The 26,737-nt window shown below is 40.8% G+C and overlaps 1 protein-coding gene across 1 annotated transcript; it reads left to right on the forward strand.

Moving 5' to 3' along the window:
* Positions 1-7,192: 7,192 nt before the first annotated feature.
* On the forward strand, positions 7,193-26,737 carry LOC137078636 (hydroperoxide isomerase ALOXE3-like). Its single transcript, XM_067446168.1, has 15 exons — positions 7,193-7,339; positions 8,112-8,259; positions 9,356-9,557; positions 13,750-13,831; positions 13,937-14,059; positions 14,503-14,606; positions 14,705-14,874; positions 14,992-15,135; positions 15,419-15,622; positions 16,101-16,187; positions 18,657-18,826; positions 19,352-19,473; positions 19,890-19,990; positions 20,225-20,395; positions 25,610-26,737. The coding sequence occupies exons 2-15, from the start codon at positions 8,119-8,121 to the stop codon at positions 25,787-25,789; spliced, it is 2,001 nt and encodes a 666-aa protein (XP_067302269.1). The 5' UTR covers positions 7,193-7,339; positions 8,112-8,118; the 3' UTR covers positions 25,790-26,737.

The raw sequence follows: 26,737 nt of genomic DNA on the forward strand, positions 1-26,737 counted from the left end.
CTTCACCTAGTGTGCACTACCTAGTGTACTTCATCTAGTGTGCACTACCTAGTGTACACTACTTAGTGTGCACACCTACTGTTCACTACTTAGTGTGCACAGCTAGTGTTCACTACTTAGTGTGCACACCTAGTGTACATTACTACCTAGTGTGCACTACCTAGTGTGCTTTATGTAGTGTGCACTACCTAGTGTGCACTACCTAGTGTGCACAACTAGTGTTCACTACTTAGTGTGCACACCTAGTGTACATTATTACCTAGTGTGCACTACCTAGTGTGCTTCATGTAGTGTGCACTATGTAGTGTACTTCACCTAGTGTACACTACTTAGTGTGCACACCTAGTGTACACTACTTAGTGTGCACACCTAGTGTACATTGCTACCTAGTGTGCACTACTTAGTGTACTTCACCTAGTGTACATTACTACCTAGTGTGCACTACCTTGTGTACGTCACCTAGTGTGCACTACCATCCAGTGGTAGTGCAAAAACAAATAACAAAGTGCATGATTATGGAAAGGCAGCAAATTCTGAGGAGCTCAAAATGCCCCTCAGAATGAGCTACCACCTGTATTGCATTACGCTGTACTCAAACTATAGCAACTCTCTCCCACATATTCTGCTAGTGTGAAAACACCCTACTGGCCTCTCTAAATAATCTTCCACTAACAATTGAGTTTTTTTTTCAAAAAGGTTTCACTTTCATGTAATTACAATACAGGCCTGTGAGTAAACAACTAAGAATGGCCTACCTAAAGCATCCTCTAATAACAATTGAGTGTTTCAAATAACAGTCTCCAATTCACAATACATCCTGGCTAGAACCAGTTTAGTTTCGGTGGGGAGTCAGGCTTTGGCCATGGGACGCTACAGTACAACTGATGTGTTCTAGCTTGATAAAACAGTCCATATGGAAAGGCATGGCAAGGCAAGGCAATTTTATTTGTATAGCACATTTCATACACAATGGCAATTCAAAGTGCTTTACATAAAAATTAATTAAAATAGTGATAACATATGCATAAGAAATAAGAATATCATATGTAGGAATTAAAATAAAAACAAGGCCAATTAAATAGTTGTAAAGAGAAATTAAATAAATAAAATAAAATAAAATATATAATGGTGAGTAATAGATCCCTATCTGCCTGATTCCAAATTCGGATACCTCTATCTGAGATGGAGCAGGTTCACAATGTCTCCTTGACCTTACAAGTTGGTCCAAGACGGGCTCCTGTAGGGGTCGTTACCTTTGCCCCGCAGGGCCTCCCCTTTCCTGAGTCCGCTTCACTGTCTGCTACTGCAAGCAGAATGAAGCGAAGCACGCTGCTCTCCTTTTCCAATCTCTTCCAGTCAGACAGCTCTAACCAAAAATAATAATCAACAGATGCATAAGAAATAAAAATACACAGTTGCTACGAGAATTAAAAATTCTCTACGATGAATTTATACACCAGTTCTAAATTATGCGGACTAACCCCACGGGCACTGAGTTTCCTAAGAAGAAAAAGTTGCTATAAGCATCTTTTAAAAATGTACTCTGAATTTTCAACAAAGCTCACGTGTGAATCCAGAATTGAGCCCAGATATTTAAAATTCTCCACAGTTTCAACTTGTTAACCCTCAAATGAAAATGGTTGTATCATCATATCTCGTTTTATACACAAGTAATTATTTTGTCTTAGCGACATTAATTTCTAATTGGCTAACATGACACCAAGTTTCCAAGGCCTTAGTGTGAGCCAGATAGGCAGCATCAAGTAGAGGGTTTGTTTGATCTAGTAGGCCAACTAAGGCCATGTCATCAGCGTATTTAAATAGTCTAAAATGTTCCTCCTTAATCTTGAATTACCTACCTAGTGTACTTCACCATCTATTGTAAACTACCTAGTGTATTTTATCATTCAGTGTACACTACCTAGTGTACTTCACCACCTTGTGTACATCATCTAGTGTACACTACCTAGTGCACTTCACCACCTAGTGTATTTCACCATCTAATGTACACTACCAGTGTACTTCACCTAGTGTACATCACCATCCAGTGTACACTACCTAGTGTACTTCACCACCTAGTGTATTTCACCATCTAGTGAACACTACCATTGTAATTTACCATCTATTTTACACTACCCAGTGCACTTCACCACCTAGTGTATTTCACCATCTAGTATACACCACCTAGTGTACTTCACCTAGTGTACTTCACCATAGGGTGTACACTACCTAGTGTATTCCGCCACCTAGTGTATTTCACTATCTAGTGTGCACTACCTAGTGTACTTGACCTAGTGTACTTGACCTAGTGTGCACTACCCCACCCTACTGGCATCACTAAATAATCTTCCAATAACAATCAAGTTTTTCACAAATGGTCTCACTTTCATGTAACTGCAATACAGGCCTGTGAGTAAACAACTAAGACTGGCCTACCTAAAGCATCCTCTAATAACAATCGAGGGTTTCAAAAAAAAGTCTCCAATTCACGATACATCCTGACTAGAACCAGCTTAGTTTCGGTGGGGAGTCAGGCTTTGGCCATGGGACACTACAATAGAACTGATGTGTTCTAGCTCGATAAAACGGTCCATTTAGAAAGGCAGCAAATTCTGAGGGGCTCAAAATGCCCAGGTTCACATTCAGATTTGTTAGTGATTACTGTCCCTCACCTTTGCCAAAACTGGCCCAGATATGTTTTTAAGAAAACGGGGCCATATTTTCTTTGCCAAATGTAGCCCAAATTTGGTGTAACGTATTCGGGCCATATTTGCAATGCCATGTGTGGCCCACTTTAGGTTCATATTCAGATTTGTCAGTTATTACTGTCCCTCCCCAGATAGCAAGCATGTTTGGGCCACATGTGGGTATTATCTGGCACATATGGCCCAGATATGGCATGGCTGAACAGATATGGGCCAGAATGTGACCATATTTGTTTAGCCATAACTTTAAAATCGGCGGGAAATGTTCTCTTAGTTCACAACTCATTTTGAGGTATATGGCCCAGATAACAATGTACACATGAGGGCCATATGTGTTTGAGTTATGGCACAAAGTGAGAAAGGCTGACTTGTGGTAACCCTTTGGTTAGGATCGACCAATGGTGCCGAGGTTTCACACCTCAGGTGGTTGCATCTCATTAGTGGAAGGAATCTGACTGATACTACGGCACCATTTTCTCATCTGTTCTCATGAGTTTTCGGTCACGCATATCTTCAGGTATGTGAGGTTTTGGCATTTCAAAGTCTTTTTAAGGTTATTTTGTGCAGCATTATGTATTTGTTTGAGGAGGGTGTCGAATTAACCTCAGTTGAGTGTATTTACCATTTCAATCCTATGTGTAATGCAGCACACAGTCACCGAACGAGTCTTTGATTGATGATTTAAAACTCTGGACTAGTTTTCTTGCATGCGTCCGTTTTGATCTTACAGTGTGACATGGCTTACAGCACTGATTATGTTTGTACAGCCTGACATGGAACAATCGTGAAGGACTATAATAAATCTAAATGTGTGCCCCCGGGTTAAGTTTTGTTGTGGCCGCAACAAAGTTAATTCGTTTTTTGTTTTTTTTGTTTTGTTTTTGGCGCAAAAAATAAATTAATAAATTCAAATCTTAACCTGGCTAATGATAAATTACAATTATTAAAAAAAGTGACAAATTATGACAGAATTATATTTTTGGTTGAACTATCCCTTTAATTTAAGATTTATTTTAATCATAATTATGCAGACCTAGCTTCCAGGTTGTATTGCTGTTAACATTATTTAAATGTAACTTTTTATTGCAGGTGCAGTTGGTTGAAACAACGCCAGTCCCAGCAACACACTTCCAACACTGATTAGTGTTACAATTCCCCAGTGTGAGTGCCCGTGCTCACCACCAGAGGGCACTCCTATCCGGACTGTCATTCTATCATAAACTACATTACCCATTATCCTTTGCCCGGACTCATTAGCACTCACTGCTTACACCTGTGTTTCATTATCCTGTTTTCCGCCTGGTTATCTCTGTTATTCACTGTGAAGTCTTGTTTTGTGTACACTGCATTTCTGAGCATTTTCCTCGGTTTCATGTCTCTTGGTTTGTTGGATTTTTTGCCTGTTTCCCGGATTACCCGTTTGCCTGTCTCTCCGGTCTTGTTTGCCTTTTTGGACTGTTTGCTTGTGTATGACCTTTTGCCTGCTTTTGACTACGATTGTGGATTAAATACTGCATTTGGATCTCCTACCTTTTGTCTCAGAGCGCTTCTTTACGATTAGAGACTGTTTTTCTCTTGTGAAGTTGTTGGTTGTTATCTTTAGCAAGTTACTGTGAGCCCTCCTCCCTTCTTCTTTAACTCTCATTGCTAGTTTAGCATAATACACACTTGAAATTTGGTGTCACACTTTGAATGTTATTTATATTAATATAAATGTTTTCTGATTAACTGTAAAGATTTGTCAAAAGAAAATTTTTGAAAACATTTTTGTTGTTGAGTGTTGTATTTACCATGGAGTTAATAAGACTTTTACATAATGCTCAAGTTGCATGTGGGCCACATAAGGGCCATTAGATTTAAAAAAAAAAAAAAAAAACTCAGCCGTACTAAAATTCCATATAAGGGCCACATACAATTGTATTGTTTGGCTCACGTTTGGTGGAGTTATGGCACTGCTTTGGCTGTGCTGTGGTAAAGAAGAAGTGGGCCAGATCTGGGCCGGCAAACACAATCTAATCTGGGCCACACCTAACCTGTTTATCTGGGCCAGATCTGGGCCAAATGAAATTTGCTGACTGGGTCTCCTTTGCAAAAACTTGACCAAATATGTTTTAACATAACTGGGCCACATTTGCTGCATTATATGTGGGCCAGTTTAGGCTCACGCCCTGGTTAGCCAATAATGACTTGGCAGTACACTTGCCAAATGTCTGGGACACTTTAGGTTCAAATTCAGACTCAACAGTAATTACTGTGTGTGTGTGTGTGTGAGAGAGAGAGAGAGAGAGAGAGAGAGAGAGAGAGAGAGAGAGAGAGAGAGAGAGAGAGAGAGAGAAACAAGCTGGTAAAACGAATGTCGACACTATGGAGGACTAAAAGGCACTTGGGGTGCGAAAGTTTCATGAGTTTTGCGTTTAGGCCCTCAAAAATGTGATTCATTTCGGAGAAGAAGAATAATAATAGTTCTCACACCATCAGTAACTGGGCCCTAAAAGCAATCGTTTCTGCCGATTCACCATAAACTGACGTGTAAAACGAATGTCGACACTATGGAGGACTAAAAGGCACTTGGGGTGCGAGTGAGAAATAATGCAAGTCTCAATGCACGTGAGGGCAAAGGGGCATATATATAAACTTGAAAATGCAAATTATAAAGTCAATATCTGAGGAATTGAGAGTTTAGTTTTTACATTTGACACTCCAAACTGAGCAAAGCAGACACTTCAGACTCATCTCCATGTAATCAGTCATAGCAGGCCTGTTTGACGGTGCTGAACACCCTAGATTAGATTATGGTTGGGATGGGCATGCTGATCCCTGTAAGTCAGAGAAACATTTAAAGGGGTCATGAAATGGCTTTTTTATATACTGTTGTCTGAGGTCAACTTATGACATCTGCATAGTTTTCACATTAAAACAACATCATAATTAATAAGTAATTGGTTATTTTCTATCCTGGTTTTGAGCCTAGCTCTTGAAACAATCGGTTTTTATTGGCGTGTTTTCACATTGAAGACTTGGAAGTAAACGGAAATTGGATAACAGTTTTGCATATTATAATGAGCTTTAGCTCCCTTACATGTGAGAAATTTTGTTAACTTCCAAATTTGAGAAACAGCAACTGGAATGATTCTCTCACAGGGCTCGCAAAATGTCTTTATCAGACAAACACAATGATTTATCTCTCATCCACCCACAATTAATTAGAATGTTATTTTTTATTACTTGGCCTGCCCGATTGGTAGATATAATCGCAAACCGTGCATTTCTCTATTTAGTGTGTGAGCCCTGGCCCATACATGTTTGAGTCTGATCATGAATCGCAGGACAATGAACCAACACAAATACAAAACCTGTGAGAGTGTGGAAGTTAGGCTTAGTTAGGCACATGCATAATCAGTAGAGATCAAATGTAACAATGCAATACTATCACGTATTAAAAACATTTGCTACTCACATAATTGTGTTGCATCATTCCTGTCAGATTCAGAAGCCACAGCATTGTTTTTTAATCTCATCCTGTCTGCAAATCCAGAATTAGGCGTTCTTCTTCTTCGGTTTTGGCGGCGTTTCAATGAACTCTGACGTCACAGGAAAGCACATTCACAGATTGAGTGTTTGCTGAGCCAGCTGTCAATAAAAGCTTATCTTTGACTAACAAGGAGGCTTTCAGACCTGACAGGATATTCTTATATTATCATGACCTTTTATATATCAAAGGCTCAAGGGAAAGTTGATTTCTCAACTCATCACCCCTTTAATAGACCTGCTGGCAGTATTCATTGTATAGAGCTGGCATCTTCCAAAGTCTCTCAAAAAATCTCACAAACGTTTTAAAACTTACAGGAATTGGAGGAGAATAACTTTTTTAATTAAAAGATTTTCTCAGAGAGAGCACACACACCTTTCAGTGCTACAGATCTTACCAATGAGGGAAAGTGACATCATTTCCTGTTTCTTATACAGTTGTGGGAAATAATTCCACCAATCTAAAGGTAAACTGTGGTACGGTAACAGAATTGACGCAAGATTTATGGACACACATTTTTATAAGATTAAAGTTATTTTTAAACAATTGCATGTTAGAGAAATATAATGACTATCTGGGCTTTTATAAATAAAATAAATGAAATATTACTAAAAGAAACACAAAATAAAATATTTTGATTACATAATAATATATGATGGAAAAATACACTGATAATTCAGACAACAAGAAATCATGATTTACAGCTATATAAAACTATTTTTACAGATATTATATTGTTATGGCCTGTGACATCTTGTGATGTTAATAATAAAATAAAATAAAAATGACTTTGGGCACCAAATATACCTGCAACTATAGAATGGCTCATATGCAAGCCTGTTCTGGATGTGGCTATATCAGAGGAAAAGTGAGGTCAAGTGAACGCCCAACACAATTCTGATATCTTGACTTCAAAGAAAATGTATATGCTCAAGTTCCAAGGAAATTACAAAGAAGTAATGGCAATCGTGTATGTTTTTGTACAGTTATGGCTATCTTCTCCACCCCTATTGATGCAGTATAATTTCAGAGCCCTATAAAAGGGCACCTTCTGCCTTGTCAGAGAAAAAACGGCTTCTGTGTTGTACAAGACTATACAAGAATAGTGAGTATATCATTTAAAGCTTGATGTAGCTAATGTTTTGTCAGCATTGGGGCAATTAAGAGGCTTAATGTCATTATAATTGAGGTGTGACAGCAGCAGCTTGGATTAATCCATGCAGCCTTTTTTTAGTAATTAGATCTAATACCAATTAAATAATGAATGCTTTGTGTTCTCTCGCAAATGTTTTGCTTTCCCCCGAGAGCGAACGCAAATGTTTCTTTGGGAAACTCAACATTTGCGAAAAAAAATGCAAAAGCATTGTCTTCTTATTTTCCTACTACCTTAAGGGCTCCATAAGTTTTAGGGAGTGAGGGGGGGAAAATAAATCTTAGGACTTATGCTCAGGAAGGATCTAAGACACTATATAGCCCTGTTTCCACCAAAATTACCAGGAACAATTTGTCCCAGGAACTTTTTTTCCCAGGAACTCTTTTTCCCTCAGACGTGCTGCTGTCTGCATTTCCTTCGCGGTATAAAGTACCCTGAAGATTAGTCCGGTGGCGTAGGACTGCGCGCAAGTCTTTCAGGTTCCCACCGGATTTCGTCATCCGCAAATAAACTTAACAAAGCCTGAACCTCGTCATTGGTCCATCGTCGTATTTTTTAAACTCCATTGTTGATTTGAATAGCAAACGACTCTTACAGCACACACCACAACATACTTTTAGGTTTTTAAAAAAATCCTGCGTGAACTTAACCAATCGGCACGTTCAGTGTCCAAGTCACAATTGTTTATATGTTATCTTAAAAATCATTGTCCATTCCTTTGCAGAACAGCCATGGTGATCTACACAGTAACGGTGTACACTGGAAATAGGCTTTCAGCGGGCACCACTAACCTTATCTTTATCCAAATGTGTGGAACTGAGGATGAGAGTGAAGAACGTATTCTAAAAAATAAGGCGTTTTGTCAAGGAACGGTAAGTGCACCCTATTAAACCAACTTTACAGAGTTTTGGTCCAAAAACATCAGTCAGAATACTTGATTGAAAAATATCTGGGGGAAAATGTTTTATGTAGTAATGATAAAAAATTTGCAGTTTTTTATTTATCTTAGAGGGTTAGTTCACCCAAAAATGAAAATTATGTCATTAATGACTCACCGTAATGTCGTTCCACACCTTTAAGAAAATACATTTTGGTCCAAAAACTGCGACTTTATTCAGCATTGTCTTCTCTTCCGGGTTTGTTTTCAATCCTCAAATAAAGATTTGAACGGTTATGAATCAACGAATTGATTCATGATTCGGATCGCCAATGTCTCGTGATTTCAGCAGTTTGACACGCGATCCGAATCATGAATCAATTCGCTGATTGAATCTGATTGAATCAATTGTTTGAATCTTTATTTGAGAATTGAGAACAAACCCGGAAGAGAAGACAATGCTGAATAAAGTCATCGATTTTGTTATTTTTGGACCAAAATGTATTTCCGACGCTTCAAGAGATTCTAATTAAAAATCTATTTTTATTTTATTTTATATATATATATATATATATATATATATATATAAAACATCCTATTACTATTTAAATACTTCTACTATTATTTGTCAGTTCTGCTTATTTTTGTTTTATTGCTGTTACTATTACTATTTTGTGTGTGTGTGTGTGTGTGTGTGTGTGTGTGTGTGTGTGTGTGTGTGTGTGTGTGTGTGTGTGTGTGTGTGTGTGTGTGTGTTCTGTGTTCACTCTGTTGTGTTGTGTTCTGTGTTTACTCTGTTGTGAGTTTTGCACTCCTAATAATAAAAAAAAAAAAAAAAAACAGAGATTAATTAACCCACTGATGTCTCATATGGACTACTTTGATGATGTTTTTATTCCCTTTCTGGACATGGACAGTATAGTGTGCATACACTTGCATACGCTCTCGGACTAAATATAAAATATCTTAAACTGTGTGTGAAGATGAACGGAGATCTTACGGGTGTGGAGCGACATTAGGGGGAGGAGTTGATGACATACATTAAATTTTTGGGTGAACTAACCCATTAAAATTTCCATATGTCTGTGCAGGTGCAAGTATTTAAGATACAAATTAGAAAGTCCCTGGGAGAGCTCATAACTCTCAAGCTCATCTGCAAGCCGTTTTTGGGTCTTTGCAACCAGTGGTTCTGCGATAAGATCTCTGTCAACACACCAGAAGGTGACGAGGTTTTGTTTCCGTGCTATCGCTGGCTTGCCTGTGACGAGGAACTCGTTTTAAGAACTGCTAAAGGTAAGCACTCCCCTTACAGGCCATGGCCAAAATTCAGTTTTACTGGTGTACTTGAATCTCAGTAATCTGGCTCATTTGATTTACAATAAAGAGAACTGGCCTGGAAGCTCAGCATAACAAAATAATATAATACAATGGGCTTCCCTTAGTTTTAAACAGATTATTACATTTGTAATCCTACATAAGAGATGCACACACACACACACACACACACACACACACACACACCCCTAACCCCTAAACCTACCCATCATTGAAACCATTTTGCGTTTTTACATTTTTAATAAAACATTGTTTAGTGTGTTTTAAAGCTATTTGAAATAGGCGCACATATGAAATGTCGGACCCACTTTATATTAGGTGGCCTTAAGTAGATAGATAGATAGATAGATAGATAGATAGATAGATAGATAGATAGATAGATAGATAGATAGATAGATAGATAGAAAGTTTTAAGATAGAAAGAGTTTGAGGATATCTGAGGAAAGACTGATCCTCAGCGTTCATTTGATCCTCGTTCTTGGACATTTCATCCAATTTCATACCCAGACCGGTCATAATCCGTAGAAGTTTACCAGTCTGTCCCCGATGGTGTCCACTCTTTTCTGTGCCTCCACAGTCCGAGGTGAGATGTAACGGTTCAGTTCATCGATCTGTGTCACTCTCTGATCTAATACCTTCAGTCGGTCACGCACAACCCCGAAGCACCCTATAATTTCCACAGACAGCGGCGGGGTCAATTTGCTGGCAGCTGTCTTACAAATCTTCCAATATGTCAGGGCAATCCCAAGGCCGAGAAATAGGAACCCCGCTATCAAAAATACAAATATGAATATGTCCTCTGCATCCTCCACAGACAGGGCTTCCAGGCACAGGACTTGCCAGTTGTTCCAGGCGTCCCGCATGTAGCCTGCAGCGAAGGTCCCGTCCAGACAGATGGGTTCTCCCGGAGCACCCTTCCTTTGTGGGAAAATCTTGTCAATTGCGCTGAGTGACCAGTTAATCAATTCCATTTTCAGTATTTTCAGGAGTCCAGCAAGCAGGGGGTCAGAGGAAAAAAAAAGACAAAAAAAACGAGACAAAAAAAAGAGCAAACGCTAGAGCGGAGCAGGAGCAGTGAGAAAACACGTCTGCTCTGTATGATATCAGGAAGTTGAGTACTATGTACTTACTGTGTTCAAATTTTATTGCAACGCACTTTTGCTGATATTGAGGTGGATACGGGTAGATTTAGGGACAGGTGTGGTGGTGTGGGTCAGTTTAAGGGTAGAGTTAGGGTCAGATGTGGTGGTGTGGGTCTGTTTAAGGGTAGAGTTAGGGACAGGTGTGGTGGTGTGGGTCAGTTTAAGGGTAGAGTTAGGGACAGGTGTGGTGGTGTGGGTCAGTTTAAGGGTAGAGTTAGGGACAGGTGTGGTGGTGTGGGTCAGTTTAAGGGTAGAGTTAGGGACAGGTGTGGTGGTGTGGTTCAGTTTAAGGGTAAAGTTAGGGACAGGTGTGGTGGTGTGGGTCAGTTTAAGGGTAGGGTTAGGGACAGGTGTGGTGGGATGGGTCAGTTTAAGGGTAGAGTTAGGGTCAGATGTGGTGGTGTTGGTCAGTTTAAGGGTAGAGTAAGGGACAGGTGTGGTGGTGTGGGTCAGTTTAAGGGTAGGGTTAGGGACAGGTGTGGTGGGATGGGTCAGTTTAAGGGTAGAGTTAGGGCCAGGTGTGGTGGGATGGGTCAGTTTAAGGGTAGAGTTAGGGTCAGGTGTTGTGGTGTGGGTCAGTTTAAGGGTAGAGTTAGGGACAGGTGTGGTGGTGTGGGTCAGTTTAAGGGTAGGGTTAGGGTCAGGTGTGGTGGTGTGGGTCAGTTTAAGGTCAGAGTTAGGTACAGGTGTGGTGGTGTGGGTCAGTTTAAGGGTAGAGTTAGGGACAGGTGTGGTGGTGTGGGTCAGTTTAAGGGTAGGGTTAGGGTCAGGTGTGGTGGTGTGGGTCAGTTTAAGGGTAGAGTTAGGGACAGGTGTGGTGGTGTGGGTCAGTTTAAGGGTAGAGTTAGGGTCAGATGTGGTGGTGTGGGTCAGTTTAAGGGTAGAGTTAGGGACAGGTGTGGTGGTGTGGGTCAGTTTAAGGGTAGAGTTAGGGACAGGTGTGGTAGTGTGGGTCAGTTTAAGGGTAGAGTTAGGGTCAGGTGTGGTGGTGTGGGTCAGTTTAAGGGTAGAGTTAGGGACAGGTGTGGTGGTGTGGGTCAGTTTAAGGGTAGAGTTAGGGTCTGGTGTGGTGGTGTGGGTCAGTTTAAGGGTAGAGTTGGGGTCAGGTGTGGTGGTGTGGGTCAGTTTAAGGGTAGAGTTAGGGACAGGTGTGGTGGTGTGGGTCAGTTTAAGGGTAGAGTTAGGGTCAGGTGTGGTGGTGTGGGTCAGTTTAAGGGTAGCGTTAGAGACAGGTGTGGTGGTGTGGGTCAGTTTAAGGGTAGAGTTAGGGTCAGGTGTGGTGGTGTGGGTCAGTTTAAGGGTAAAGTTAGGGACAGGTGTGGTGGTGTGGGTCAGTTTAAGGGTAGAGTTAGGGACAGGTGTGGTGGTGTGGATCAGTTTAAGGGTAGAGTTAGGGACAGGTGTGGTGGGATGGGTCAGTTTAAGGGTAGAGTTAGGGTCAGGTGTGGTGGTGTGGGTCAGTTTAAGGGAAGAGTTAGGGACAGGTGTGGTGGGATGGGTCAGTTTAAGGGTAGAGTTAGGGTCAGGTGTGGTGTTGTGGGTCAGTTTAAGGGTAGAGTTAGGCACAGGTGTGGTGGTGTGGGTCAGTTTAAGGGTAGAGTTAGGGACAGGTGTGGTGGGATGGGTCAGTTTAAGGGTAGAGTTGGGGTCAGGTGTGGTGGTGTGGGTCAGTTTAAGGGTAGAGTAAGGGACAGGTGTGGTGGTGTGGGTCAGTTTAAGGGTAGGGTTAGGGACAGGTGTGGTGGGATGGGTCAGTTTAAGGGTAGAGTTAGGGCCAGGTGTGGTGGGATGGGTCAGTTTAAGGGTAGAGTTAGGGTCAGATGTGGTGGTGTTGGTCAGTTTAAGGGTAGAGTTAGGGACAGGTGTGGTGGTGTGGGTCAGTTTAAGGGTAGAGTTAGGGTCAGGTGTGGTGGTGTGGGTCAGTTTAAGGTCAGAGTTAGGTACAGGTGTGGTGGTGTGGGTCAGTTTAAGGGTAGAGTTAGGGACAGGTGTGGTGGTGTGGGTCAGTTTAAGGGTAGGGTTAGGGTCAGGTGTGGTGGTGTGGGTCAGTTTAAGGGTAGAGTTAGGGACAGGTGTGGTGGTGTGGGTCAGTTTAAGGGTAGAGTTAGGGACATGTGTGGTGGTGTGGGTCAGTTTAAGGGTAGAGTTAGGGACATGTGTGGTGGTGTGGGTCAGTTTAAGGGTAGAGTTAGGGACAGGTGTGGTGCTGTGGGTCAGTTTAAGGGTTAGGTGTAAGGGAAGTGCCAACTGTGTAATTACAAATGTCACTACAGAAATAAATAACAGACGTAATTACATGCAGGTATTATTTAAAATGTAAGTACAATGTAAAAACATGTATGTACACATTAAGTGCATTGTATCAAATAATTATTTACAATGTTAGTACATTGTAGTTAAGGCCGCCTAATATAAAGTGGGTCCGAAATGTTACCATGTTACCATGTACCATGCATAAACCATGTTTAGGGTTAGGGTTAGTAATACCAGTGTAAAACCAGTGTAATACCCATGTAGTTATACAAATTTGTGTCCTCACAAATCCCATAAACAGGCACACACACACTTTTGTTTATTGCAGGAGATTTCCTTTAAGTGAGCATTTGTATCTTCACATAATGGAGAGATAATGTCAAAAGTGTCAGATAAAGTATAACTCCTGCACGGGTCAGGACTAGAGATGCCATCTATCAAACTGCAGCCTATATTTTTTGTGATGCTCATTGAGTGATGGCTTGCAGATATACTGGATATGTAGTTGATATTCATGTGTTTTCTTCATTTATTTTTTTGCATCTAAGAAGACTGTGACTTATCTATAGGCCCCCATTAGCCATTTTAGATAAAGCACATTTGTAATAAAATGTAAGTGTCTATAATATTTTTTAAGAAATCACATGGATGACAAGTCATCGTCCTATGATATATACAAAGTCCTTTTAAAAAAAAAAAAAATTAAGTTTGCAAACATAAAGCATTTAGATTGTGAATTAATGTTTCCATTTCAGCTTCACTTGTGTTCCAGGACACTAACCCAATAGCCCAAAGACAGAGGAAGCGGCAGCTAGAAGAGCGACAGAAGTTATTTAGGTTTGTGGGCAGCAGGCTAATACAAGTTGTGTGTGAAAATAAAGTGTCTGATTTATATTGAAATAAATGTATTCTGTGAACTAAGGTTGAATATTCTACACCCAGGTGGCGCGTGTATGCTCAGGGCATGCCTCAAACTATCGACTCCGACAGTTCCCTCACTCTGCCAGCTGAAGTCCGATTCTCTTTCACAAAGTCAAAGGAGTTCTTCTCCACTTCTGCAAAGCAGTAAGTGACCCTCCTCTAGTGTTCATCGCTCTGGGTTTTTAGATCAACACAACTATAAGAGTTAGAGAAACAACTGAACAGGTGTTGATTTAACAACTGAAATGAACAACTGGGTTTGCTGTTGTAAATTGCTGTAAAATAGTGTAATAAAGACGATTTGACCCAATATTCTAAAGTGAAAGTTTTATCCTCATTAATTATGGCACTTATTGAGTAATATTCAAGTTTATTGACCAGAATAAGCCAATAATTAAGGCTAAACTGACACTAATTCAGTACAAATAAAGATTGTAAGTGGATGGCATTCACAAAATAACTGTCTTATCGAAGTAACTACAAAGATGCTCACAACTATAACTAGGATGGATCTTGGTAGTATATCGAAGTTATTTCCACTAATAATGTTTGCACTGTGTACCTGTGTATTCTCTCTGTGTGTGTAGGTTAGCTGTTCTGAAGTTAACTGGATTAGCTGACAACAAATCATCATGGGAAAGCTTCAGCCAACTGGAAAAAATATATAGTGTGATCACAAACGAAACCATTGGTATTTATCTTAAATGAATGAACTGTTCAAAATGACTGTATTGCAAACAACGTTCTGTCTGTACTGTAGCATATGTTCTAACATAGCATGCTTTGCAGAATACATTCAGGAGCATTGGAATGAGGATGAGTTCTTTGGCTACCAGTTTCTGAATGGCTTCAATCCCATGATGATCCAGCGCTGCTCAAAGCTGCCCGAGAATTTCCCCGTCAAAGACGAAATGGTCAAAGATTTCCTAGGCGGGAGCAGCTTGGAGCAGGAGATGAAGGTGCGCTACTGGCTAATGGCAATGATTAGGAATGACTGGGTCTGGTTTACTTAGGTTTTTGTCTAATATTTTGTCTGTGTTTCTCCATTATTTTGTGTGATACACCCCCACACCCAGAATGGGAACATCTTCCTGTCTGACTATAAGATATTGGATGGGCTTGTGGGAAATGTAGTCAATGACCGGCAACAGTATCTTACGGCTCCTCTGGTCCTGCTGTACTGCAACCCTCAGGCCAAGATGATGCCCATCGCCATTCAGGTGTGTGGGGGGGATTATCAAATTAAATACAGGAACATGAGGTAAATAAAAGAAACAAAGAAAATGTGATCTATAATGTACAACTGATGAGTAGGCAACATTAATTAAACATTAAATAAACCTTTTGTTTGATATGTCACTGTCTTCATAGACTAATTATGACAGATGCTTTGGAAATCCCTTGTCATTTTCTTGAAAGAGAGAAAAATCATAACATAAAGGCTCAGATTGCCTCAGAAATCATTTGTACCATTTCACACATGTTCAAACTTAATTTGCACAGTTAGGGCAAAAGCCCAGTGAAGAGAATCCCATCTTCCTCCCATCGGATTTAAATGATGACTGGAAACTGGTCAAGATCTTCGTCCGAAGCGCAGAGTTTGCGGTCCACGAGGTCGACATTCACCTGCTGAGAACTCACCTGCTGTCAGAAGTGTTCACCGTGGCCACATTACGCCATCTTCCCTCTCCACACCCTCTCTTCAAGGTACTGAGTCTGTCGCGCATGTGTTGGTTTGATCTGCGAACAGTTAGGGAACAGTGATTTGACAGTATAGGGGAGTTTTCCGGTCGCAGATGCCTATTTTACCTCAGAGATGTTGCTTTGTGAAAAAGCTTCCCCTTCAGTATTTCCATTTCGGAGAGTGGGACTGACTCATTTACAGCCTGTGGACACATTATACTGAACATAAGATACATCAGGGGTTGCTAATGTCTTACTCAACCCCAGTCCCCTCCCTGTAACATTTCACCCCAAAAAAATTATCATTCTGTGGTTCATATAGAAATAACTTTAGGCAATAAAATATAGGGAGTTACCTACAAAAGAAGGCTTTTGGGTACAGGTACACACACACACATACGTGCAATAACACACACAAGAACTTAAAATGCATCTATCAGTCATATATTTTTTATCTTTTGTGAAGAATGAGAAGGCAAATCTCTTACTTTTCCTTCTGTAGCTCCTCATTCCCCATACCCGATACACGCTCCAGATCAACATCATGGCCCGGAATCTGCTGATAAACGACGATGGGGCAATCACCTTGGTATGCATATGGCATGGTTAAAGTGGCACTAGAAGATTGATCTTCAATTATAATCCAATAAAACCCAACACAAACCCTGCAAAAAACCTACATAATGGCTTTTTAGTGTTTTCTGTGATGACTGACTTCTTCAACAATCTACTATTTTCCTAAGTTCCATCCATCCATCCTCTACCACTTATCTGGGGCCGGGTTGAGGGGGCAATAGTCTAAGCAGAGACGCCCAGACTTCCCTCTCCATAGCCCTTCCTCCCGCTCTTCCGGGGAACCCTGAGGTGTTTATAATCCCTCCAGCATGTCCTAGTTCTCCATGTGGAGGAGCAACGGCTCTACTCTGAGCTCCTCCTGAGTGACCGAGCTTCTCACCCCATCTCTAAGAGAGCGCCCAGCCACCCTGCGGAGAAAGCTCATTTCAGCCGCCTGTGTCCGGGATCTTGTCTTTTCGGTCATGACCCACAGCTCATGACCTTAGGTGAGAGTAGGAACGTAGATTGACCGGTAAATCGAGAGCTTCGCCTTACAGCTCAGCTCCTTCTTCACCACAACAGACCGGTACATGGACCGCATTACTGCAGATGCTGCACCGATCCGTCTGTCGAGCTCCCGTTCCATCCCTCCCTCACTCATGAACAAAACCCCAAGATACATGAACCCCAAAAACTCCTCCACCTGAAGCAGAAACTCTCCACTAACATGAAGTGGGAAAGCACCCTTTTTCCAACTGAGAACCATGGCCTCGGATTTAGAGGTGCTGATTCTCATTCCAGCCGCTTCACACTCGGCTGCAAACCATCCCAGTGCACCCTAAAGGTCCTGGTCTGAGAAGGCCAAGATGACAACATCATCCGCAAAAAGCAGCAACAAAATCACGTGGTCCCCAAACTGGACACTCTCGATTTTTTTGCCTCAACTACTCCACAACTACCCGGGCTGCAGTCTGCTTGGCCTGCCGGTACCTGTCAGCTGCCTCAGGAGCCCCACAAGCCAGCCAGGCCTGATATTCGGTGATTGGGGAATATCAGGGATTGCTGCCTCGACCGGCACCGGAGACCTTACGGCCAAAGCTCCGAGCGGCCGTGTCAACAATGGAGGTGGAGAACATGGTCCATTCGGATTCAATATCTCCAGACTCCCTTGGGATCTGGTCAAAGCTCCGTCGGAGGTGGGAGTTGAAGATCTCTCTGAAAGGGGCCTCGGCCAAATGTTCCCAACAAACCCTCACAGTGCGTTTGGGTATGCCGAGTCTGTCCAGCTTCCTCCTCCACCATTGGATCCAACTCTCCACCAGGTATTGATCAGTTGACAGCTCCGCCCCTCTCTTCCTCAGAGTATCCAAGACATACAGCTAGAGGTCAGATGAGACAACCACAAAGTCTATCATCGACTTCCGATCTAGTGAGTCCTGGTGCCACGTGCACTGATGGACACCCTTGTGCTTGAACATGGTGTTCGTTACTCCTCCAGGTGTTTCTGTCACTGCCTATGTGGGCATTGAATTCCCCCAGTATAATGATGGATTCTCGAGTCACAATACTTTCCAGCACCAGACGTTAAGAGGGCCGAGTTCTCCGCACTGGTGTTCTGCCCATAGGCACACATGACAGTGACAGACCGATCCCATATTCGAAGCGACCCTCTCGTTCTTCAGGGTGAACTCTAACACAGTGGTTCCCAACCACGTTTTTCTGGAGGACCCCAAAAGTGCACATTCTCCTCAATCAAATACACCTGATCCAGGTCATCAGCTCATTAGTAGTTACTCCAAGACCTGATGTGGGTGTGTCAGACAAAGGACACATCTAAAATGTGCACTGTTGGGAGTCCTCCAGGAACATGGTTGGGAACCACTGCTCTAACACATGGCGGCTGACCTGGGGGGCTTTAAGCAAACCCACTTCATTGTGCCATCTCTCGCCATGAGAAACTCCAGAGTAGTAGAGAGTCTAGCCTCTCTTAAGAAGTGTGGTTCCAGAGCCCAGGCTGTGCGTGGAGGTGAGCCTGACTATCTCTATCCAGTACCTCTTGACCTCCCGCACGAGCTCAGGCTCCTTCCCCGCCAGCGAGGTGACATTCCTCATCCCTGAAGCCAGTTTCTGTGTCCAGAGATCGGGTCATCAGGGGCCTTCGACTGTTGCCCGATCCACTACGCACCGACCCAATCTGATCCCTTATAATCACTTTGGGTTTGTGAACTGCTCTTAGTCTGGCCCATCACCAAGGACCAGCTTGCCTTGGGAGACCCTATCAGGCCCATATAGCCCCAGACAACACAGCTCCTAGGGTCATTCGGGTACTCAAACCCCTCCACCACGATAAGGGAACAGTTCAAGGAGGGGTTTTCCTAAATTGATTTTTTTATTTACATTTTTGGTAAATTAGTATGGGGTTTGTGGTGCCAGAACCTTATTTATAGCCTTTACCCTAACTTTATGTCATGTGTCTTCTCTCCATTAATGACACTACTCTTAGTATTCTGGAATAGGTGGAGAGTCATTGGATAATTTGCTGAAGCGTGCGACTGCCTCCCTGACCTACAGCTCCCTCTGTCTTCCCGATAACATCTCGGAGAGAGGCCTGGAGAAGGTTCCCAACTACTCCTACAGAGAGGATGGGATGAAAATGTGGAATATCATCAACAAGTATGACCACCAGTGCAGTTTAATATAGTGTTTAATTGATACATCTGATTTTTAGGGCTGAACTTTCATATTTTAAACAAATACAGTGTCAATTACACTGCAAAAAATGATTTTCTTACTTAGTATTTTTGTCTTGTTTCTAGTCAAAATTTCTAAAAATTCTTACATTAAGAAACATTTACTAGACAAGTAAAAATTATTGTCTTGTTTTGGGGAAAAATAACTCAAAATTAGGAGAGTTTTTGCTTAAAATAAGCTAAATAATCTGCCAATGGGGTAAGCAAAATAATCGTGTTTTAAGAATTTTTAGATGTTTGGAGTAGAAACAAGACAAAAATACTAAGTAAGATACTAACACTTTGCAGTGTATACAGGTTTGTGGGTTTAATATTCAGCAAGCACATGCTGTACATGTCGCTTTGAATAAATTCCTGCTTAAGAAATAAATGCAAAACAAATCTACAAAAAAGGTAAAGCTGTAAATATGTAAACCTGGAAAACATCTGACTGTGAGGTTGCTTACAGGTTTGTCGCGGCTCTCTTGTCACACTATTATCAACACGATGCTCATGTGCAGAAGGACACAGAGCTACAGCGCTGGATCAGTGAGATATTCACCAATGGCTTCCTGGAAAGAGATCGCTCAGGTCTGCTATCAGTCATTACCAGTGCTGCTGCAGTTTAAGATGCAGCCAGTCTGATTTCTGGTGGAATAATAATGTGTCAAGACCAATGAGTTTGCATTTCCAAATGAATTGTTGCCATATCAGGAGATTTAAACAAAGGTTTCCTTTCTTTTTTGTGTTCAGCTCAGTATTTGCACAGCATAGCATAGACATTTGTAAACCCCACTGTAATTCACTTTCATGGAAAATAAATGAACCAGATCAAAAGTAGTTTATAGATTATGGCTCCACTCTCAATTATAGTGTGTGTGTGTGTGTGTGTGTGTGTGTGTGTGTGTGTGTGTGTGTGTGTGTGTGTGTGTGTGTGTGTGTGTGTGTGTGTAGAAGCATCCTAAACTGAGTTCTTCACAGAAACAGCCTTTCATTATTTTCCCCAGGAATACCTTCATCTTTTCAGACATTGGAAGAGCTTATCAAGTTTGTTACCATGGTGATATTCACTGCATCAGCCCAACACGCCGCTGTCAACAATGGACAAGTCAGTGCAAGTCACTTCACATCCAATCATTTGATTGGCTGTTGAGCTGAAATATCAGCAATCTTTTGCGAGTTTTATCTGTTGTCTGTTGTTAACCCCCTAGAGCAAGTAGGCCACAACAACAAGAAAACCTTGTCCATATCCGCTTTCCATGGCTTCTGTGATCTTAATCATGTGCCGTTATTAACAATATTTGGCTTATATGTCAAGTTTTTGCCCAATTCTTCCCCCCAGTATGACTTTGGCGGCTGGATGCCTAACTACCCCACTGCCCTGAAAAAGCCCCCGCCCAAGCAGAAAGGCCAGACCACTGAGGACATGATCCTGGAGACGCTTCCGGATATGAGCACGACGGTGAATGGGATGGCTGTGCTGAGGCTGCTGACCAAGGACTCTGCAGACTACGTGAGTTTGGACATTGCGTGTGTGTGTGTGTGTGTGTGTGTGTGTGTGTGTGTGTGTGTGTGTGTCCTTGTTTATATTACATTGTGGGGACCAAATGTCCCCATAAGGATAATAAAACCTGAGATCTCCAGCCGGCGGTCCCCAATTTTCAGAAGGCTTATAAATCATACAGGATGAGTTTTTTTGAGAAAGTAAAAATGCAGAATGTTTCCTGTGATGAGCAGTGTTGGGAGTAACGCATTGCAAAAGTAATACATTACAGTAACTTATTACTTTTTGATGTAACGCAGTAGTGTAAGGCATTACTAATCAATTTTCAGTAATATTTTACTCGGTACATTTTCAGTAACGCTTGCGTTAACCCCCCCCCCCCCCCCCCCCCCCAAAAAAAAACAAAAAACAATACAATAAAACAAAATGGAAAAGAAAAAAAAGACGCGATACATTAACGCATGAAAAATGTAAGCTATTACCTGTTCGTGGTCATTCAATAGCCGCGTGTGGTGTCCAGGTTAGTAATTAAATACTAACTGACAGCTTCTGATATATTTTTGTATAGCGATTTACTTCATTTTCCTTCAATTCAATACTTCAATTCATCCTCTTGCTGGTGTACATTTGGATATTGTGTGACAGTCCAGTGAAGGCATAGGCCTACGTGTTTATTGCGGATTTTACAGAAGTGTCGCAGGCATGATTTCAGCCACTGTGCTCGCGCTGGCCAGTGGGAAAGTGGCTAAAGACGGTTTAAAGGCTCTGTCGTTTCAAAGAATAGCACAACGGCGAGCGCGTCGAAGAACAGACGAGAGACGAGGCGCGCGCTGCTGAGCCAAACTATAGGCCTAATGCCTATAAACAACACTTGGGTGAAGATGACAGAATAAGACTACTGCACACCGTGACACCGTCGTTGAGATTTTTTATAATAATAAAGTAATTTAGTTCAGTTAGAGAACAGGCCATTCAAATAAAAACAGAAGGTGTCTGCTAAGAATGATCCGATCGTGTGATCTTGAGCTGACAGATGATCGCGGAAGATTTGGTTTCATGTGAAATGTAAAAGCGCCTATTAAAGGGGGTTGTCATTGTGTTGTGTATTTCATTAAGAATAATAGGCTAATTCTAATCCAAAACTCAAATCTGATTTGCCACACAGAGCGCGCATTTACTAATGAGCCAACATTCACGGTGTGCGCGCACTGGCGCGTTTTCAGTTCATATGGAAGCTTAACTTTTATAGGAATTCATTGAAAGCACTCGCTTTGCCTCCGCTCCCGTTATTAATACCCAAGCGGCAGTGCGCATGTTCCTTTCGGTTAAATCGTGATTTAAAAGCCCAGATACCGGTGATGTGATCACACTTAGATTAACCGGTGGGAAAATGTCCCCACCGTCTCATCCCTACTGTACATTCGCGAGATGGATGCGCATTGCTTAGTTTATCAGAGATAAGGACAAGAACGTAGGCTGGTCCAATGCAAATGCAACCTTTGTCTAAAACCGAAATAACTATCTCGCAACTATGTCGCAACAATAAGAAAAGAACAAATGCGCATATTGTCATAACTTAGAGTTTACACAGTTCTGTTGTGTCTGTGAACAGACCTAAACTATTCCCAGATATTGCCAGATAATCACTTTACCTCTAAAATAATACTTAAAACAGAGTTGGATCGTCATGATTTCTTGCATTGTCTTGAGCATTCACTCATGAGCCTGGATGGCCCATGTCATTATGCTTCATCATCTCGCCTTCTACTGGATGTAAAATGCTCTCTGCCTACATTTTAGGATGTTAAGAGCTAATTTTGTAGTTATTTTAGTAAAAGTAACTCAAAAGTAATACAGGAGTAATGTAACATATTACAATTTTGAGACAGTAATATTGTAATGTAAAGAATTATTTTTAAATAGCAGTAATACGCAATCTATAATATATTACAGTTTGGAAGTAACTCGCATGGGTGGTCGGTAGGTTTAGGGGCAGTGTGTGTGTGTGTGTGTGTGTGTGTGTGTGTGTGTGTGTGTGTGTGTGTGTGTGTGTGTGTGTGTGTGTGTGTGTGTGTGTGTGTGTGTGTGTGTGTGTGTAGGGGCAGGGTAGGGGGATAGAATGTACAGTTTGTATGGTATAAAAACCATTACGTCTATGCAGAGTCCCACAAAGATAGTGAACCAGACGTGTGTGTGTGTGTGTGTGTAAGACAATGGCTTACTTACACTGCTTTTATCCTGTCTGTTACATCACAAAGGACATTTAGCAAACACTAAGCATACAGTGCTTCATTGGGTTAGTGGCGCCAGTGCAAAACCTCTTTTGGTGTTAAACCACTGTCAGGATTTCCTAAAGACACGCAGTGATAAATTAGCTAAGATGAGTACTCTAGCATGAATTAGGGTTTATTATGTATGCTTATAATGCTTTCTTTGTTCACAAAAACATTGGTATTTACACTGCGTATTTAGCTCTTATTTAGCACTGCTCTTCTTACTTAGTTTTTTTTTTTCTTGTTTCCAGTCCAAATATCTTAATATTCTTAAATCAAGATGCATTTACTAGATCAGTAAAATGACATACAATATTTTTGCTTGTTTTCCGAGGAAAAAATCTAAATTAAGTGAATTTTTGCTTAAAACAGGCCAAATGATCTGCCAATGGGGTGAGAAAAATAATCTTATTTCTGTTCGGAAACAAGAAACAAGATTTCTGTCAGAAATAAAATTATTTTTCTCACCCCATTGGCAGATCATTTTGCTTGATTTTATTTTTAAGAAAACAAGGAAAATATCTTGTCATTTTACTTATCTAGTAAATGCATTTAAGAATTTTTTGAGATTTAGACTGGAAACAAGACAAAATTACTGAGTAAGAAGAGCATTTTTTGCAGTGTATTATCCATAAATAAAGCTATGGTTATGGTACACAAATCATCATTAATTAATGCATGTAAGACCACTTGAGTTATTAAAGGAATATGCAAAAATCCACATTATCTCATGCATGCACTGGCTAGACCAGTATATCAATCAATGTGATTAACTAATGATCTTCATTAATCATGATCTCTGAGTCAAGCATATTCATGTCTTCTTCACAGCAAATGGACAGACCCCAAAATTGGTGTCTTAAATTGTCTCCTTACCTTAAAAAAGACAAAGCTGTCTGTGAAACCCTTAACAGCTTTATGATTTTGTATGAGCTGCAGCTGTCTAATGGTCTTTTTGGGAAGGCCGGTGAGAAGTCCATTACAATAGTCCACCCTACTGGTGATGAAAGCGTGAACCAGTTTCTCTAAGTCTTGCCTGGAAACAAAGCATCTAATCCTTGCAATATTTTTCAGATGATAGTATGCTGATTTAGTTATTGCTTTGACATGACTACTGAAACTCAGGTCTGACTCCAAAATTACACCAAGATTCCTGACTTGATTTTTTGTTATCAGACCTTTAGCCTCAAGATACGCGTTCACCTTGAGAATTTCATCTTTGTTTCCAAATGTAGTGATTTCGGTTTTGTCTTTGTTTAACTGAAGATAGTTTTGGCACATCCAGTTGTTAACTTCATCAATGCATTTGCACAGCGAGTCAATGGGGCTGTAGTCATTAGGTGACAGTGCTAAGTAGAGCTGGGTGTCGTCAGCATAGCTGTGGTAAGCAATATTGTTATTTTTCATTATTTGGCTCAGTGGCAGCATATACAGGTTAAACAGGAGCGGTGCAAGAATGGACCCTTGTGGGACTCCGCATGTCATGGACGTCCACTCAGACTTATGGTCTCCTATACTCACATAATAACCTCTCCCTTCTAAGTATGACCTGAACCATTTGAGGACCATCCCATAATAATCTCTCCCTTCTAAGTATGATCTGAACCATTTGAGGACCATCCCATAATAACCTCTCCCTTCTAAGTATGATCTGAACCATCTGAGGACCATCCCAGAAAGCCCAACCCAGCTTTCCAGCCTGTCAAGAAGTATGGTGTGGTCATTATTTGAACTGCTGTTGAGTTTCTCCAAGATGCTTTTTGTTTGGCACTCATTTTCCTGACTTTTAGAGGAGCAATATCATCAATTACACTCTTAACTTTTGAGTTAAAGGAGTCAAGGAGAAAATCAACAGAGTCTGCAGATATGCTTGGTGTTAGAGATAAAGCCTTCATAAACAGCACATTAGTGTTCTCATTTAAGCATCTCTTTTTGACAGAGACAGATCTAGCTTCAATGGCAGGAGAGATTGATATATCAAAGAAAATACAGAAATGATCAGACAGTGCCACATCCTTAATAACAACTGATGAAATGTTTAGACCCTTACTGATAAGTAAATCTGGAGTGTGTCCACGATTGTGTGTGGGTCCATTTACATGCTGTGTCAAATCAAAAGTGTTAAGAACAGTCATGAGCTCTTTTGTTGTACTGGATTCAGCATTGTCTATGTGAATGTTAAAATCCCCAACAATAGCAAAACAGTCAAACTCTGAGGAAATTATTGTAATTAGGCTAATTATCTGAATATGTTCCTCCCGAACTTTGTTAATAAAACATCATTTCAACAAGCAGTCTTACATGCATGCATTAGACCGATGTTTTTTGTGAATAAAGAACACATCATAATCATACCGTAAAGTGTTAGAGTATTTAGCTTAATCACACGAGGTGATTTACAAAGGTTTGCACTTGTCATTTTACTGGTTTCTGCCATTATTTACGGCCCCAAAAAAGCATGCCCTAAACCAGACGCTAACTGCTACACTGCAAAAAATGTTTGTTTTTTTTACTTAGTATTTGTGTCTTGTTTCTAGTCAAAATTTCAAACAATTCTTAAAACAAGAAGTATTTACTAGACAAGCAAAAGTAATTGTCTTGTTTTGGGGGAAAAAATACTCAAAATTAAGAGCATGTTTGCTAAAAATAAGATAAATAATCTGCCAGTGGGGTAAGAAAAATATTCTTAAATACTAAGTAAGAAAAGCATTTTTTGCAGTGTAGATTGCGTTGGATATTATGGAAATGATGCGCCTGTGTTCTTTATTTTGCGCATATTCATTAGATCTCATGTTAAACCTTCCACTGCCATCTGAGGATTTTTGAATCGCGCTCTCACACTCATTTGCCCTGTTTCGTAAATCTGGCCCGTAGTGTGTTAAACATTATTATAAACATGTTTATGATCAACATGTTATTTACGATTACAATCTTGATGTCCTGTCCGTAGTATCCTCTGGGATATTTCCCAGAAACTCTGTTTGATGAAGAGGTTCCCTGCAAGCTCATTCAAGATTTCCAAAAGGATCTGAAGGAGTTGTCTGATCTCATCGAGCAGCGGAACAAGGAGATAAAGCTTACCTACACATATCTGAGCCCCAGAAATGTGGCCAACAGTGTGGCCATTTGAAAGGATACAGCAGTCCTTCTGAATATGTTTGTCTTTCCATTAATAGCTTTGGCAAAAAAATAAAGACCAAAGCAAAAATAACTCACAGTGAGATCATGGATATTGGCTTTCAGGGAAAACAAGATAAATAATGTGAAAGGCACGGCTTAATATGTGTGTGTAGATCACATTTTATTATTCAATTTTACACTTTATTAGTATTCATAATCAGTTAATATTGTGTGTCTGTATTATTGTTATTTTTATTAGCATTCAGTTACCGGTCCAGAAGAGTCATCAGATAAGTGGAGAATGAAAACTTAATGAACGACATTAGAAGGCTTTTGCTGGAAATTCAATTTAAATGCGACAATTGTGAAATGTTAAATTTTGCTAGAGACATTTTAATTTCTTCAAATAGTGTGTAATTCAAACTTGCCTTGCAACAAAGTTTCCATTTTAGATGTGAGTGTGATTTTCTTGTTTTGAAGTGATAATGAGCTAAACATGTTTTCTTTAACAAGTTTGACTTTTGCTGATTTCTGGCTATGAAATCTTTAGAAGGGGAAGCTATAATAAGAGTTGTGTGGTTTTGACGGAGACCTTAAGCCTTTATGTGTAGAGAAATCTAAATAAATGTGTGTGTGCTTGTTGCAAAAGTTGTGGTATCCTTGGACAAATATAATGACAGCTTGAGTCCAAGGCGAGCTTACTGAGGACAGTCGTGACTTCTTCAGGCCCCAGGATATGTCCGAGTATCAAGAGCTTTGTTCATTGTTTTTCGGGGCTGCGCTTCGGGTGAAGACTTACACATTGTTATGTTTTTTTTGCCTGTGGTTATTTCTATGCACTTTTCAGTCCCTTTGTCCAGAAAATCAGAGAAGAGAAGCTTGCATGCAGAGAAGAGAGTTCACTGTCTCCTAATGTCTGACAAAAATATTCAATAAAAGAAATCTCTTGGCAAAATAA

This window comes from Pseudorasbora parva, chromosome 1 (assembly GCF_024679245.1).
Source record: "Pseudorasbora parva isolate DD20220531a chromosome 1, ASM2467924v1, whole genome shotgun sequence".
Lineage (NCBI taxonomy): Eukaryota > Metazoa > Chordata > Actinopteri > Cypriniformes > Gobionidae > Pseudorasbora > Pseudorasbora parva.